This window comes from Chroicocephalus ridibundus, chromosome 4 (assembly GCF_963924245.1).
Source record: "Chroicocephalus ridibundus chromosome 4, bChrRid1.1, whole genome shotgun sequence".
NCBI classification, from domain to species: domain Eukaryota; kingdom Metazoa; phylum Chordata; class Aves; order Charadriiformes; family Laridae; genus Chroicocephalus; species Chroicocephalus ridibundus.
The window spans coordinates 88,106,937-88,122,247 of NC_086287.1; the positions used below are offsets into that span (position 1 = coordinate 88,106,937).

General features: G+C 37.2%; 1 protein-coding gene across 4 annotated transcripts in view; it reads right to left on the reverse strand.

Moving 5' to 3' along the window:
• Positions 1 to 15,311, reverse strand: part of ADAMTS18 (ADAM metallopeptidase with thrombospondin type 1 motif 18) — a 79,165-nt gene that overhangs the window by 22,965 nt on the left and 40,889 nt on the right. For all 4 annotated transcript variants that reach the window (XM_063334654.1, XM_063334653.1, XM_063334655.1 and 1 more), the window contains 6 exons: positions 15,046 to 15,141; positions 13,930 to 14,078; positions 8,184 to 8,356; positions 6,078 to 6,208; positions 5,815 to 5,938; positions 4,344 to 4,588 (listed from right to left, as the gene is read on the reverse strand). In XM_063334654.1, the coding sequence (XP_063190724.1) occupies positions 4,344 to 4,588; positions 5,815 to 5,938; positions 6,078 to 6,208; positions 8,184 to 8,356; positions 13,930 to 14,078; positions 15,046 to 15,141 (918 nt within the window). The remainder of the gene's footprint in view (positions 1 to 4,343; positions 4,589 to 5,814; positions 5,939 to 6,077; positions 6,209 to 8,183; positions 8,357 to 13,929; positions 14,079 to 15,045; positions 15,142 to 15,311) is intronic.

Consider the following 15,311-nt stretch of genomic DNA (forward strand, 5'->3'; position numbering starts at 1 on the left):
AGGACACTGATCCTGTCTTGTCCTGAAAAACTTCACCGTGCTTTCGCAAATCGGCTTTGTGTTCTCAAATGAGTCAATTCTTATCCGTTTATTGATAGAACGGAAAACCAAATTATTAAACTCTCATGTTTTTACGTTAGTTTATCAATCCCTGGTCATGAAATGTTTTTCATGCTCACATAACAGTTCAGTTTCTTTTGGGGCGACTGAATATTTCAACAAATGGGCATCACGAGTGAACATTCTATGAGTTCTGTGTGGCTGGAGCCCTGTGACGGCAATGTGCCCTGTGCTCTGCCAGCCCCTTCTGGAAAGCATTTTCAGCAGTTACTGGCACCCACTGGCGGCCCTTGTTTCCAAAGCTAGATAAATGAATGATGAATTTACTGTTTGTTTCTCCTCAAGTTAAATATTTTTCAGTTAATGGAAGAACACTGACAAGGTGTTTAAATTGAAAGTGCTGACCTTAGATTACCTATGACCAACTGACAGATAAATGAGCTGAATATATTCAACTACATTTAAAAAAAAGCAGCATGTTTTCATTTAAGATGAGACAATTATGCTACAGAAACCATATTTTAAAAACCTGGTATTAATTTCTGATCCTAGATTATCATTTAACTATCATATTTCTACCACTTTGACCTTTGTCTGTTATTTCATCTCGCCTGAGTCTGACCACTTTGGGAACTGCCTGCTGAATCCCTGAATATTTTGCATTTCAGCTTTTATTGGTTTCTACAAACCCACAATCACCAAAGTATCAATAACACTAACTGCAACTTCAGAAGGATACAGATACACAAATTCTGAAGGGCACTGGTTTATCTCCTTTGCCTTCCCTCCATCTGTGAAATTAATTCTTGAACAATCCAGAAAGGGTTCTGATGGATTCTAAAATCTCATCATGCATTTACACTTCCAGTAGTTGTGCTCAGGAAATCCTAGGCCTACACATTTAATTCCACATTCTTCTCCCAATCTCCTCCTCCTCCTCCAAAAATATTTGGCTACTATAGTTTGTATTTTTTCTCCCACAACATTGTTAAATTACAGATTCGCTGCCCTTTGTCTTCTTTGGGATGACTCGTTCCCATAATTACATACATATAATATATATAAATATATATGTGTGTGTTTATTTTTTTGTGAAATTCCAGGGTAAATAAGAAAAGCACTTCATCAGTCTTTTTGTTGTCTCTTATGCATTTTTGAATAGTCCTTAGGACTGCAAAGTCTGCTTAAATGACACATGCTCAGCTGAACTATCGAAAAAACCTGATAGAAACACAGATGCCTAGGAACATCCTGTACAGGAAGATATAAATGCAAAACATTTTGTAGAACCACAAGGCTGAACTTGTGATAAGCAAGACAACAGGGAATTTTAAGATTTTTTTTCTTATTTGGGTTTCATCCTTCTCTCTTAATACATGCTTCAGATGTCTCTTTCAAGAAAATATTTTGGAGGAGTGCATTTCAAAGGAAGTGATTGCCTTGAGCACAGACTTGCCAGACCTGTCTGGACCTGGAGCGCGCTGGTCCCATCCTCTCCGGTGAGCGTTGCTCAGAGGACGTGCACAACGCCGACTTTCTGGATGTGTGCAGGCTGATTTGCGTTCAGAAACCCAGTCAAAAACCTGGACCCTTTGAATCACCACACAGATGTCTAGCAAAACTATGACTGCAAAATTACACAGGCACAAGATGTCTTAATCTGTCTTTCAGATCATAGTGGAATGGCAATAAATATGCCTACAAAACCCTATATTTTCTGCCCACCTGAATAATAAAAGTTCCTGTATTTATGCACGCAATTTATTCCGTTTCTCAATACCTGCAGTGTGCATTTTTACAAGGGCTTGCAGTGAATTCTTCTGGAATAAAAAAAACCCACCTAATTTAGAAAATAAGTTTTAAATTTCTTTTGAATACAACCTAATTAAAAAATGAAGAAAAAAATTTCTAAGCATTACAGGAAGAAGTTGAGGTCCAAACCCTGAAAAGTCTTAATTTTACTGAAAATCAACTCAATTGGATAAAAAAATTTCTAGCAGGACCTTTTTTTTTTTTATGCTTCTTTGAAAATTGCAGATGAACTAGAAATAAAAACAAAGCTACAATGTAGTATGCTTAAACATTCCTTTTTTCAGCCTTCTGTCAGTTTCTGGTATTTATAGTTGAAGTAGGATTTGTTTCATTATTACTGCTCTAAACAGATCTTCAGTAGTATGTGTATATTCTCATAAAAGCATATTTCTTTAGTTTACATGGGCATTTTTGCTGCTTAGAGTTATTGGTGAATTATAAATAATGCAGATCTCTGAACAGACAAAATTCTGCATTTTTTTCAGAATTCAGCTTGTTGAATGTTGCTTAAATTATTGAAAAGGAACAAAATCTTAGTTACAGCTCATAGATAGATGTAATTGGGGACTACGTAACTGTAACATTTTCAGTCGTTAGAATCCCTTGTTACCAACGCCAGTGGTGTAGGTATTTCAATAAAAATACAAGGGAAGTTTAAATAAGCTCTCATAGGAGCAATAGCCTCCAGTTAAATGTTAAATCTTAATAAACCTGTTTAGCATAATTTGATAGGATGAAAATAGAAGTGCTATTTAGCATTAAATTTTTTTTCTTTAATCTTTATTCTGCAGAGTATGCGCACGATATGCAGCCAAATAAGTCATCTTGCAGGCAATTTATTATTCATACTTTAGCTCTATAATAATACAGTTCAATCTACTTTGTATTAGGACAAATAAGATTCCTGAGAGTTCAGCTTAACATTTCATGGTATTTATAAGTGTGCTGGTTTCTTTGGTGTAAGGCTATTTTGGAGATGATCTGCAGACAGGGAAGCACGTCTGTAACTTGTAGACCAAACCTTTCCTTGGACTAAAGCACCCCTGTTAATGGACGTACCCAAAATGAAAATTCTTCAACTGAGAAAAAATGTTTTAAAAAGGCATTGCAAATCGTGGTAGCAATTTGTGAACATACATGCCCTTAGCCTATGTCAGACTGTCCCATCTAAAACGTGTTCATCCTAAAGTACTTTGTCACGTGGTCATGGTCCATGAACTTCAGTGGATCTTAAAGATACGTGTAAGTACCTTAGTCAGTCAGTACGAATAGCAGTAAGGCTCCTCAGTACTCCAAATAAAAACTTTACTGAACAGTTGTGAAAGTTTAAATAATCCTTGAAGAATGTATTTCACGTCACAGTCTACACTTAACTGTGTTTCTTAGTGTAACAAAGCAAAGCTGTGTCAGGGAGACAGGATGCCGCATTCTCAGCTCACTGCTCCGTGCTACACAACGGGCAAAGAACCGCAGGTTGCTGCCTCGGGAGCGGGTACAGCACTCGCTCTCGTGCTCCCCAAGCGCACGTTTAAGAGAGAGCTGACCGGAGAACTGCTGGGAGGAGTGTGGAGGAACTGAATCCCTTCTGGGGAGGGCTCCTTCCTTCTCACAGGGAAGGATTCATCCACACAGGCATCACAGATGAGTTACAAAGCCAAGGATTTGCTAGAGCTTTCTAACAGAGCAGGCAAAGTAATGTAGCTAACAGGGAGTAAAGACTTTGGCGATTCATCCAGAAATTGACCCTTAGATGTTCTTACGCATTTTAAAAGAAAATCTAGTAAAGTAACCTAATGCAGAAAGAGGTTTTGCTTAGAACTGGACATATTAGTGGCCAAGTTCAAAATTGCAACACTGTAACAAACCATATAGGTACCATATTTACTTTCTATGAAATACTGTTTCGACACCAGATATCTGGCAGACAGAGTAGGTGATACGAATTTGATCAGGAGATAAACATGTATAAACTTCATTATTTTAGATGCTATCACCAATAAAAGTGAATCAACAGAAATTACACAGGAGTCTATGTATGGTACTTGTGTCCCACGGTAGACGTAAAAATGGGTACATGTGCCTGCACTTTGAGAAGCATTATTTGAAAGTGTTACCATTAAGCCTTGCCACAATGTTAGATTTAATTTTTACATCACTGAATTTTATTGTATACCATTTATGGGGTGTGTTTATTATCTCTATTACCATTGTGCAGCAACTGAGAAATGACGCTATGGGGTGTGTTTTATGCACCTTCCTCTATACTGAATTTGTGACAGTTTACTAAACTTCAGACCTTGATAAACTGGTGAAAGGCCTTTCAGTCTAGCATGACCACACAATTAAGTCTGAATACTATCGTGACTCAACGCTATTCTTTAATCTCGCTGAGAGCTACAGTGCAGAGCTAAAGCTGTCGTTACTAATTCTGTAATAGACATCAAGGGAAGAATAAACAGAAGAAAGCTTACTTCAAAGACCAGCGTCTCATTAGTCGGTCCTGCTGCATATAGACTCTCGGGATGGTTAAAAGAGCGTTGATAATCAAAAACTGTTCCAGCAAAAGAGAACTTTCCTGGCCAGTCAATTGTCCAGTCTCCTGTTAGGTAATACTTTTTGCTGAGGTTGCGCACTGCAAGGTAGCTGGTGGAGATCTGCATTTCCTGGAGCTGTATACTGCGTGCTCCTGCCGGAACAGTGACCACGGCATAGTAGTCTGAAATGAAAGAAGCAATGTTTTTGCAGTTCTCGTGCAGATAGCAGTGTCTTACCATTTTTGAGCCAATTTGAAATTTTTGGAGTTTACAAGATACTGAAGACAGCTGTTCCCATCCCCCAAAGTTACTCCATTTTCCAAGGAGAAGCCACTTCTGATTTTAAACCCCCTATGCAGCCTGTAATCAGAGTAACTCAGAGGTATTTCAATTCCTGGAATTTTTCTTTGTGATTAAAGACAAGAAAAAGCAAGTTCACCTTAGAAAAATGCAGAACAGACTAATGGTGGTTTCACTGTAATTGTTTTACCATGTTTTCTCTGTAGTTCCCTACAGTAGCTGGAAGGTACTACTTCCATCATGGACAAGGTTTTTGAGGTGAGATGCCCTGGGATGCAGAGGGCTTCCACAAAGCCCTGCGTACCACTGGGATCTCCCTGCTGTGAGCTATTGCACTCGGAGCACGTACAAATCTCACCCATTCTGCAGTCAGATGAGACACCGCTGACATCTCCAACAGGAACTGCACACAGCTCATTTCGTGAGTAGTCAGTTTAGATTATTTTTCTAGCACTGTATCTCTGTATTACTATATCCTAAATAATTTCCTGGCCTACAGTACTCTAGTATTGACATGTCTTATAATCAATAATAAACAGATCCACAAAATACTCCCATGGGTAAAGAAATATTACCTGCTTTTTATGCCTGAGAAACTGAGGCATAGTGAGATTACTTCACAAGAAGCCTGTGACAGTCCACTAAAGAAAAGTCCACCTCCCAGTGACTGGATCATCCATTGAATCAACTGGACAGCTTCCAGTCAACTTAATTTGAAAACGGACATGGAAATTCTGTCATTTTTGGCATTATGCTGAGTATGGCTTTTTATATCTTCTACAGTCCCATTCCAGTCAGAGCTGTTGACAGCTATTTTTTCACTTGCCTGAATCCTAAAATCTCTTTTTAGAGGAAATTCACATGTAAAGGGAAAATGTGGCTTAAGAAACAAGAGGAATGCTTGTAAATTAACTAACCAAGACTTACGCTCATAGCTTTCTTGTTACCAAGAAACAGGAGAAATGTGAACTCTCCTCTCACTCTCCCTGTGATTTTCAGTTCATATCTGGACTTCTAGCCACTGCCCTAATGAGCAAGGAGTCATATATATTACATGGGGCTACAGCAGAGCAATGAGTTGATGATCATGTGGAACAGCTTTCCTTACCATTAGCTTTGTGCTGGATCAAGTATTGGCCTTTAAAGAACTTGCATGTTGAATTATCTCCTTTACAAACTCCACAGGCATCCAGTACAGCTTTGGAACCAAGTCCGCGATCACACCCTACTTGCTGCAACCAAAAGGCACAAGTGAAAGACTTAGACACAAGGGAATTTGAACAAACAGCTGGATTTTCCATAAAGGAGTCAATTGCCCACTTAAAAAAAAAAATAGACATGAGGATTGTAAGAAATTTAATTTTATCTTACTTCACATATTCCATCAATGCAAACGTCATATTTATTTGGAGAACACAGGGTTCCATCCTTCACTTTGCTGGACATTGCAAAGAAAAAGTCAAAGTCTTCAGCTGTGCAGTACAACTTACATCTATCTTCCTCTGGGGGAAAAGAAAAAAACAAAACCAAAAACAAGACAAGAAAGTATTAGCAGACCTGCAGCATAGTTTAGGAAAAAAAAAAGAAAAAAAGGATCCTGCTATTGTTCCTCCCTGCATCCAAGACGACAAGCTACAAGGATTAATTGTGTGTGGTGACATATTAGGACTTCAAAATAGGCAGAAATATAGCCAAATACAGTAGCTTATACTATGCTGTTTTGGAAGAACGCGTGTGTTTGTCCACACATAGAATTAAGAATTCACCAGTGCGAAAATATGCACATTGCATTAGCTCTGCTGATGCAGCCCCAATTTCAGTTCCGCTGGTTCACACTGTCAAATTTCTTTTTTTTTATTAAGAGAAATGGGAGACGGTAATAATTTTATTTAATTTTTAGTTAAAATTTGAAAATGATATAAAATGGCACAAACGATCAGTTCGGCTGAAAGCTAGGATTGGGGCCAGGTTTTACCCTAACAAAAGCGCTTTTCCTCTAACTATCTCAGTCATTGTCAATCAAATTTCTTCATACCATCATACACAGATGGCATGTTATGGTTATAAAGCATAATTAATTCTACATAAAAAAAAACAGTCATGCAGTTGTAAATATTGCAACAATTGCTGAAATACACAATTTTAATACAATTAGTAATTGCAAAAAATAAAACAGCATAACAAAATTTTGAAGAAAGAACATGAAATGGGATTCAAAATAGTATCCTTTTATTCTTAAATAAGCAGCTGGATTTTCAGTAGTACTTTCTACAGAGGAAAGGCATCTGTAACAATTTTGAAAACCGGATCATGTTTTCAGGACTATAAATGTAGATCTTGGGGGGGACCTTGAAAAGCAGCTAAGAGAGTAAGGAGAGGCATTTTCAAGCTCGGCGTCACATGGAGACATTTTGCTTTTGAAAATTATGCCCTTTGTCCCTAATTTTAAGCTCCTATTTCTTTTACTAAACGCAGCCCCTACCTTTAAAACCAATGTAGGCTACCTTAATTTCTGTTAAAGTTGTATTTTTCTCCCTATTATACAACATCCGTTGTTACACGCTGTGAAACTATATTTCTTCTGTCCTCAGTTCACAATGGCTGTTGGGACACAGGTTTCTAAATACTCATGAAAATGTCTGCAAAGTCCTTTGAAAAAAATATAATCAGGCTATGAATGAAAGTTACATGTATGTGTATATATATAATTATACACTTACTATCATCAAAAGTTAATCTGTACAGGTCCTAAACAAAGCAGCTACAATGTGACATACGGCAGCCATTTTTCTTCAAGCAGTAGCAATTTCAGCTACAAACTGCTTTCGAACTGCAGAAAACATCTGCTGTATCTGATAAAAATGAATATCGATTCAAAATATTTCTGAAATTAAGATGTGTAAAGTAAAAATAAACTTTGCTTGTACAAAAGACAAGAAATAGTTATTGAGACCTGAACTTTATAAAGATCTCTTAGTGAAAGATGACTTTAAAAAAATTATGCCAGTACATTGTTTGCTTTTCCAATTCTCATGGGACTATACCAGCAGAAAAGTCAAAAGGTTGATTTATTGTTACGTTTCGAAATCTGAGAACATTCCAAAGGAAGGAAGATTCTGGTAGTGTTATTGTGGGAGCTCACATTTCCCATGCTGAAAAATCCATGGAAATTGTTTTGTTTTTACACTAGCAGATATGTAATATAAAATGAAAGAGAGGGGTAGCAACGGCCAGGGAGTCATGCTAAGGACAAAGATTTGAATTCACAACCCAAATCAATTCTGCATGTTCGTGCAGGCAGTAGTGCACGGGAGACCGGATTCAACTATGCTAGAAAGCAAACACTTCTTAAATAAGCCAACTGAATTTCTGTTTGCTTACATCAAGGTGATATTTGCCCAAAGAATATGGATGAATTACATCTTATAGCCTGCTTCCTGCAATTGCCTCTGTCCATCAGAGCTGTGGTATAATTACCTTCCACTTTAGTATATGGCTTCCATTTGTAGTACCATCCCCGGAAGGGTTTGCTGTTGTATTCTGCACACTGCTGGGCTCGGAAGTCCAAGCTATTTGCTGGACATGGCTGATTATTACAAAGTTGATAAATACGACTGGAGCCTTGGCAGAATTTGCCGCCATACTGTGGCCTAAAAAAAAAAAGAAAAAAAATTTTGCAAAAGCTGCTTTTGTGTGATTGGCATGTTACATTTGTATTAACGGAGAAAAGGAGAGGATGTATTGTCTTAGGAGATCAGTATTTCTTATACGGGCCATTGATTTTCATGGTTCCTAAAACCAAGCAAAGCAATTGCTGTGATTTATCTACTTGGATCACTGCAAACTCAGCAAAGATGCAACCATCTAGAGGTGAGTCATGTTTTCACTAATTTAAATTTATAGGGCTATTTTGTATTGGCTGGTTTCAATCTTGTTACATAGCTATTTTGACTCTGCTGTAACCCAGGAATGAACATGTGCAAAGAATTACCTATCACAATAAGAGTTAATAAAGGATAACATAATACTGATCAAACATAAACAGAATGAATAATTACATGTGGTTGTTCATTTGTTTTGTAAATTGTTTTGAAAAAATGTGCTTTTAAACAGCTAAAGGGAATGAGGACCATGCATAGTTGCCCTGCTTCAGGAGAACGCTGGAAAATCATGGATAACTTTAAACATGTCACATCCACTTCAGCAAACCTTACCTGGGCATTTCCCATAATTTTGGACGGAATGAATAGAGCCTATTCTATTACTTTGCTAGTATCTTACGTTCCCAGAGTAATACTTTCTAACTATTTGGTCTATGCAGATGATTGTAAAACAATGTAAAATGTAAGACTTGCTCTTTTTAAAGTGACTGAGAGGTCTCACGAGCTGCTGAGAAATGTGTTCACTCGCTTTTGTATTCCTTATGGATCTGCACAGGAATTCACTGATGTTATTTTTGCAGTTTCACAATGCTCAGATACACATCTGCAAGTACTGAGCCAAGCCTTCAAAACACCAAATTCTAAGAACTGCTTGTTGTATTATACCATTTCTTGCATCAAGTGAAAGGAAATGTAACAATGCTGCACTTGCATACATTCATATAATGATTTTTAAAAAATAGGGAACGTACATACTGGGAAGACAAGCCATGAACAGCTTGCCCCTATAACACACACATTAAGGAAAAAAATCAGAATAATATAAAAGATATAGAAGAATAATAATATATTAACTAGCAATAATAATAAGATAGTCGCAACAAGTATAATTGGGAGTTGTTTGTTTAAATCCCTAAGCACTATGTTATAACTCTTCCCCATAGCAAGTATCCCATGCAGCTCCTCTTTACGTGCATCTGACTGGAATAATACGGAGACAGCTTGGTGCAACATGGATGAGAAAGTCCAGGTGCTTTTCCTGTTTGCTTTATTATAAATTTTAACCCTTGTATGTCTAACCCTCTAACCAAGCTGGGGCTTGGTTTTTGTGTTTTGAATCAGCTTTGAGTGTACACAATATCTGGCCTTTCCAGAATTCTGGGCTACAAAACAGTCTTTCAGAGGAAGAGGTGGAAACCCACCTGCTGCTCTACTTTAAACTGGGATAAAACACCTGAAAAATGTGTTGTGGAAAGGGAATATGATTTCCTGTGACATTTCTTGAGGTCTCCTGCTAGCTACATTGACACCGGGTGTAACCGCGAAGGTCTTAAAGTCACATTTTCTGTCCTAGTTGGGGGCAATTCAGTCTGTGAAGGGCAGGGAGGGTATGTAACATCAGTGAAGTCAGGGAGTATTTGTGTTGATTTTGTGCATTGGTGAGAGTTTGCTTTAAGGCAGCCAAACCGTTGGGTCCTTACTCAATTCTCTGCAGACTTTCTTTACAGCTTCAGCACATGTATGATTTTTGACCTCCTTCAGCCCCAGAGAACAAATCTGCTTTAGTGTAAGGAAAAGAAGCAACCTCCTTCCAAGTAAATGCCACCAAACAAGCCATATAATAGAATTATTTATGGGTAGATCGTGATTTCTAGCCACAGTCTTGCATTTGAGGATGGTATAAAATTCCACCAAACTAAGGGAGCACTGAAGGAGGCACTCTGCTTCCCAGCTCTGTTACAGCATTTTAATATTACAGTACACTCCCATTACCGAAACTGTTGGCCAGAGAATTACGGAAACTTCTCCTCCTTTGTTTTTTACCAACAAGATGTCAGTAAGAGTTAAGTAATACACAGGAAACTATATGTACAGAATCAAATTTATGAAAAAAGACTATTACCTACACTGAAAAAATCACACTTTTATTGGTGACGTTTATACCACCAGTAGGTTTTGGGTTGAGTGCCTGCAGAAGCTCTGTTAGTACAACTGCACTTACAATGGAATGCTTTGCTCAGAGAGTCTCCCAATATTTGTGTAGTTTACACTCTTCCTAATATAGATAGAACCTACATTTTTCCTCCGTCTGTGCACCCCCCCCAGCACTGGCATGTATAGGCAAAGATACCTGCAGGAATAGGTGCTGTTAGAGCTGAGGCCTTGCTGAGGATAATTGGAGAAGGGCGACATTTGGTAAGAAAGGCCGACAAAAAAACATCTAGAGAATAATTTGTAAAAGGAGTGTAAAAGTGCAAAGATGTAAATACTCCACTTCATGTGAGACTCCAATATTAAAATGCTGCAAAAGTAGCTTAGATTAATTCTGCAGTACCCTTTTAAGAATAGACTTCATGAACTAGAATGGACTATATGAAAAGTAAAATGGATATTCACCGCAAGGCAACACAGAGAGTGAGAAATCCTGGAATTAATCTGATCAAGGAAAGTATTTTATGCATTACAAAGGGAATTAGACTCTGAAATTCTGGATCCCTAGTTTTTCATGTTTTCTAATCATTTACATTCAAGTGAGAACATCTCTACACATATTATGACCATATTGTGATAGTGTCACAAAGCTAGACTATTTTATTCTGTATGAATTTGAAAGGTCTACAAGGTCTTTCACAGTCTTCATTTTTAATTAGTATTTTAAATGGCATCATTACTGTGCATCAGTTTACAGCTGCATTGTCCGTAATCACTGTTATAGATATTGTACACAAAAAATTAAAAAGGCGTGTTCAAGCAATTTTGATTTAGTCTTTTGATTGCATACATGCCTAAAACTCCATTCTGCTCTGCGTGAACAATGCACTGTTGTGCAGTGGGTAGGATGCAGTCCCACAGATATGATTTAGGAATTAATTTAAATCTCTCGGGCACTCTTCAGGTTCTTTCCCAGCTAAACTATTAAATTAAGTAATCTATTTCGATCTTGGAAAAGTACCTCAATTGTAAACGTTGTCATGTATGAAAACCAGATCCATGAAATTACACTGTGACAATTTACAGAAACATAATGATTTTAGCAAATCTGCATAGTTCTGTGTTCTACAGATGACCTCCATAGGTGTTTGCTAGTATGAATTGGTACATAACTCCATGGTAATTCAGAAGCCATAGCTAGAGCTGTTTGGGTGTGGCCACAAGGTCTGTCTTAAAATTGTCAAGAGAGGGGGAATTGAATTGGTTGGATATTATTTGCAAGAGGAGAATTTCACATACAAACAGAGGTAACAAGATTTTCATAAGCAGCAGCCTGAATTTGTGTTCCTCACCTGTCTTTAAGCTTCTAGTAAGATGCGTCACTCTTAAAATCACTGGAAACCTAGGAGTCTCCCTTGATGTTTTGAAAAATAGACTACTTATTTAAAAACCTCATTTTAGATTCCAGTCAGTTCTTCAGAGATCCACACCCTGTGTCCTAATCTCTTACAGAAATACATTTTATTCTTCGTCATTCTTAAAATTTTGCTATACAAAATCATCTGTCAAGCTTTTGAACAAAATAAACATTAGCTCCTACACAAATCTTGATTAGGAAAAGTGAAATAAATATATTGCATATGAAATAATATACGTATATATACTGAACTCTATTAACATCTGAAATATATTTCAGAAGCTGAAAAAGAAAGGAATCATTATTCTTTGTTTATGTGTAGTTACAGAGGTGAATAATGAACAGTGACTAGGTTATAAATCGTTCCATGTGGTGTAAGACTAAAAATGGATAGTATCATTTTTCTAATGATTCCACATTTATACAAAAGTGCTGCGATGGGAAACACAGGTACCTGGATATTCGTACACCGTTGTGTGGATGGCTTATTTATAGTCCTGTCATTTCACCACTCTAACTCTGAGAGCGTTTTATAGTATCTTCTCTTTGCTTTAACTGAACTGTCACTAATATAATAAAATTAAATTTAGTATAAACATGATCCAGTTCTAGTGGCAAGTCTTACTTGGTTTCACCAAGTCTTGCATCAAGTCTTACTTTAATTAGAACAGACAGATCACTCTGAAAGCAAGTTTTAAATACATAGTGCTACAGTAACACCCGCCATGTTAAAGAGATGCTGTTTGAAGACCACTGGAAATCATTGTCAGCTCTAACAGTGCACCAAACCGAAACATGTCAACTACTGGAGATTCTTCTGTCACACAGGGAGAGCAAGGGAAGGCTGATGACTAAATGCAAAGAACAATCTGCATACATGCAAATTTATTAGGCAAAACAGGGATCAGAGTAGGAAGACTAAAATATATGTATGATGTGGAATTGAGACCCTGCATTCTCTAGCTAAATAGTTTAATAAACGATCCAAGTAATTTTATTTATCAAAATACACAGGGAAACAACAGAAAAGGCTGAGAAAAAGCTCTGCTATGGATCTGCAAAAATTGGCTTGACTGCGTGAGGGTAATAAAGACTATTTTAACTAACTCACATTTTCCTATAACGTAGTATATGAAGCGTGGATATTATTACTGCAGCACTGTATAGTAGGTGTGAGGCTTCTTTACAGCCTCATATAAACTGTGTCATATTTTCTCTGTTTTTTATTACTGCAGTTTAAATGCTGTTTTTATTGTCTGCAATGAAGAATACATGTGTTTATGCCTGCTGAAGTTGTGTATGAAATAAAACCGTGAAATCCTTTTTTCTTGTAAGTTAAAGTGAATTGAGTACTTGGGAAAGATGCTGATCAGATAACATTTTACCTCTACCTTGAAATAGTATTTTAAGGAACAGTAGTATTTACAGTGATAAGACATTCACTAGAGGAAAATACCAGAAATGCTTCATGAGTTAGCATACAATCCTAGGGTTGAGCAACTTTATTCTGATCTGTGAAATGTGAATAATGCAAAGAATATGACAGACATACAAAGACATCTGTCTACAACCATTTTGATATTGACTTTAAACATTTTTGGTTTATTATCCTGGATAATATGATCTCATCGGAAGTCTTAATAGCTTTTAAGACCCTTTTCCCTTGCTCTTGGATTATTAGGGGTGAATATGTCTGTGTGGTGTTTCGTTACTTCTGCAGGTATTTGATAAACCGCAGTGAAACGAAATAAATTGATAAAGTTGGGCTGTGTAGATGTTCTCGTACTCTAGCAGTCTTCAGACAGCCACTACTTTCTAGTATCGGGACATATTTCTGTCTTTCAGCTACTGACTGGTCATATTGGACATGAAAGAAAGATCTCAGAAACATTTTCGTAAGTACTATTTCCCTACAGAAATGGACTCATTTTTTTGGTTCTAATAACATAAATAGTTAGTATAAAATTAATACCTTTTCACATCTATGTCTTACTTTGGATTATTGCAGTGTCTTTCTTGATATGTGACCCCACCTCCACAAGTGCGAGTACACTCTGACCACTCGGACCAGGCAGACCATTGGCCATTTACAGGCTTGGGTCCATGATCACCGTATTTGACACACTGACCTCTTCGACACCACTGCCAAAAGAATGCCAAAAAATATCCCATCAGAGTTAGCGGTACCTAGTAGATGCAAAAAAGAAAAAATCCACATTTAAAAGCTCCAGTGCTTAACCCTAATAAACATGAGGTTACCCACTGAACTCACGGAGATAGTTCACAGAAGGACAATGACTCTGAAGCAGGACATTGATCCACACAATGGTATAGATAATTATGTCCTAAAATTTGTCCAGGTTCTGAGTTGAAGATCTCTGGGGTACAAATTTTCAAAACTGTTCTTTGGAGAGTATCTTTTTGGCTTACTCTTCCCAAAATATCCATGTTAATTTATGGTCCTGTGCTGTCAGAATCTCAAAACTTCTAATGTAATTCAAAAATAGCCTGCTAAAATTCTGCTAAAATTTCTCCCTTTTATCATTCAATTATGAAATACTGCACAAAGAGAAAAAGCGAAATAGAACGTTTGTCAGTAACTTGAAAATCAAAACAATATTATACTGTAAGAAACATTACAGCAAAAGAAAATATTTTGGGTAACTATAGATGAGTGTAAATTAGAAGGTTCACCTAAAACAAATAACCATGCTCTTTCCGTAGTGATCACTGATGATAACATGCATGGTGGCCTGAGTCTGTCTAGCAAATATTACGCCTTAAGGGATGTTTAGATGAGCGGAATTTGAGGCCTTGATCTACTTCTGTTATAGTTAATGGATTTTCTTAGTGATTTAGATTTGCCAGATATATGTTATTCTATAGCTCGTTGGGAGAGACATCACTCCCTCCCATCAGACAGGTGCCGCTGTGAGGACCAGTCCTGACTATGTATCGCAATGCAGTCTTTTACAGAGCAATCCGGAAGTCCATGATAGCAAACCTGGAGGGATGTGGATAAAACTGGTTTTGACAGGAGCTGGTATTTGACCCAGTATAGTCTAAAAACAAGTTAGAATGGCATTGTCCTATTTATAAGACAACTTACCATACTTATCCCACAAGCTGTTCCTTCTGCTGCTGGCATGAACTTTGTCTCACACCTATGACCCACTTTGTGACACCAGAGAGATTTGCATATATCCTGAAAAGAAAAAAGTACTCACTATCATACTCATAATTGCCATTATTTCCTGGTGTTTAGAAAGAGTAACAAATGATACATGCCTTTGCTACCTTAAAAGCCATATAAATAAAAACTTTTCTGAATTTAGAAAACCCAGGTTTTAAGATTCATAGCACAGCCATATCCTG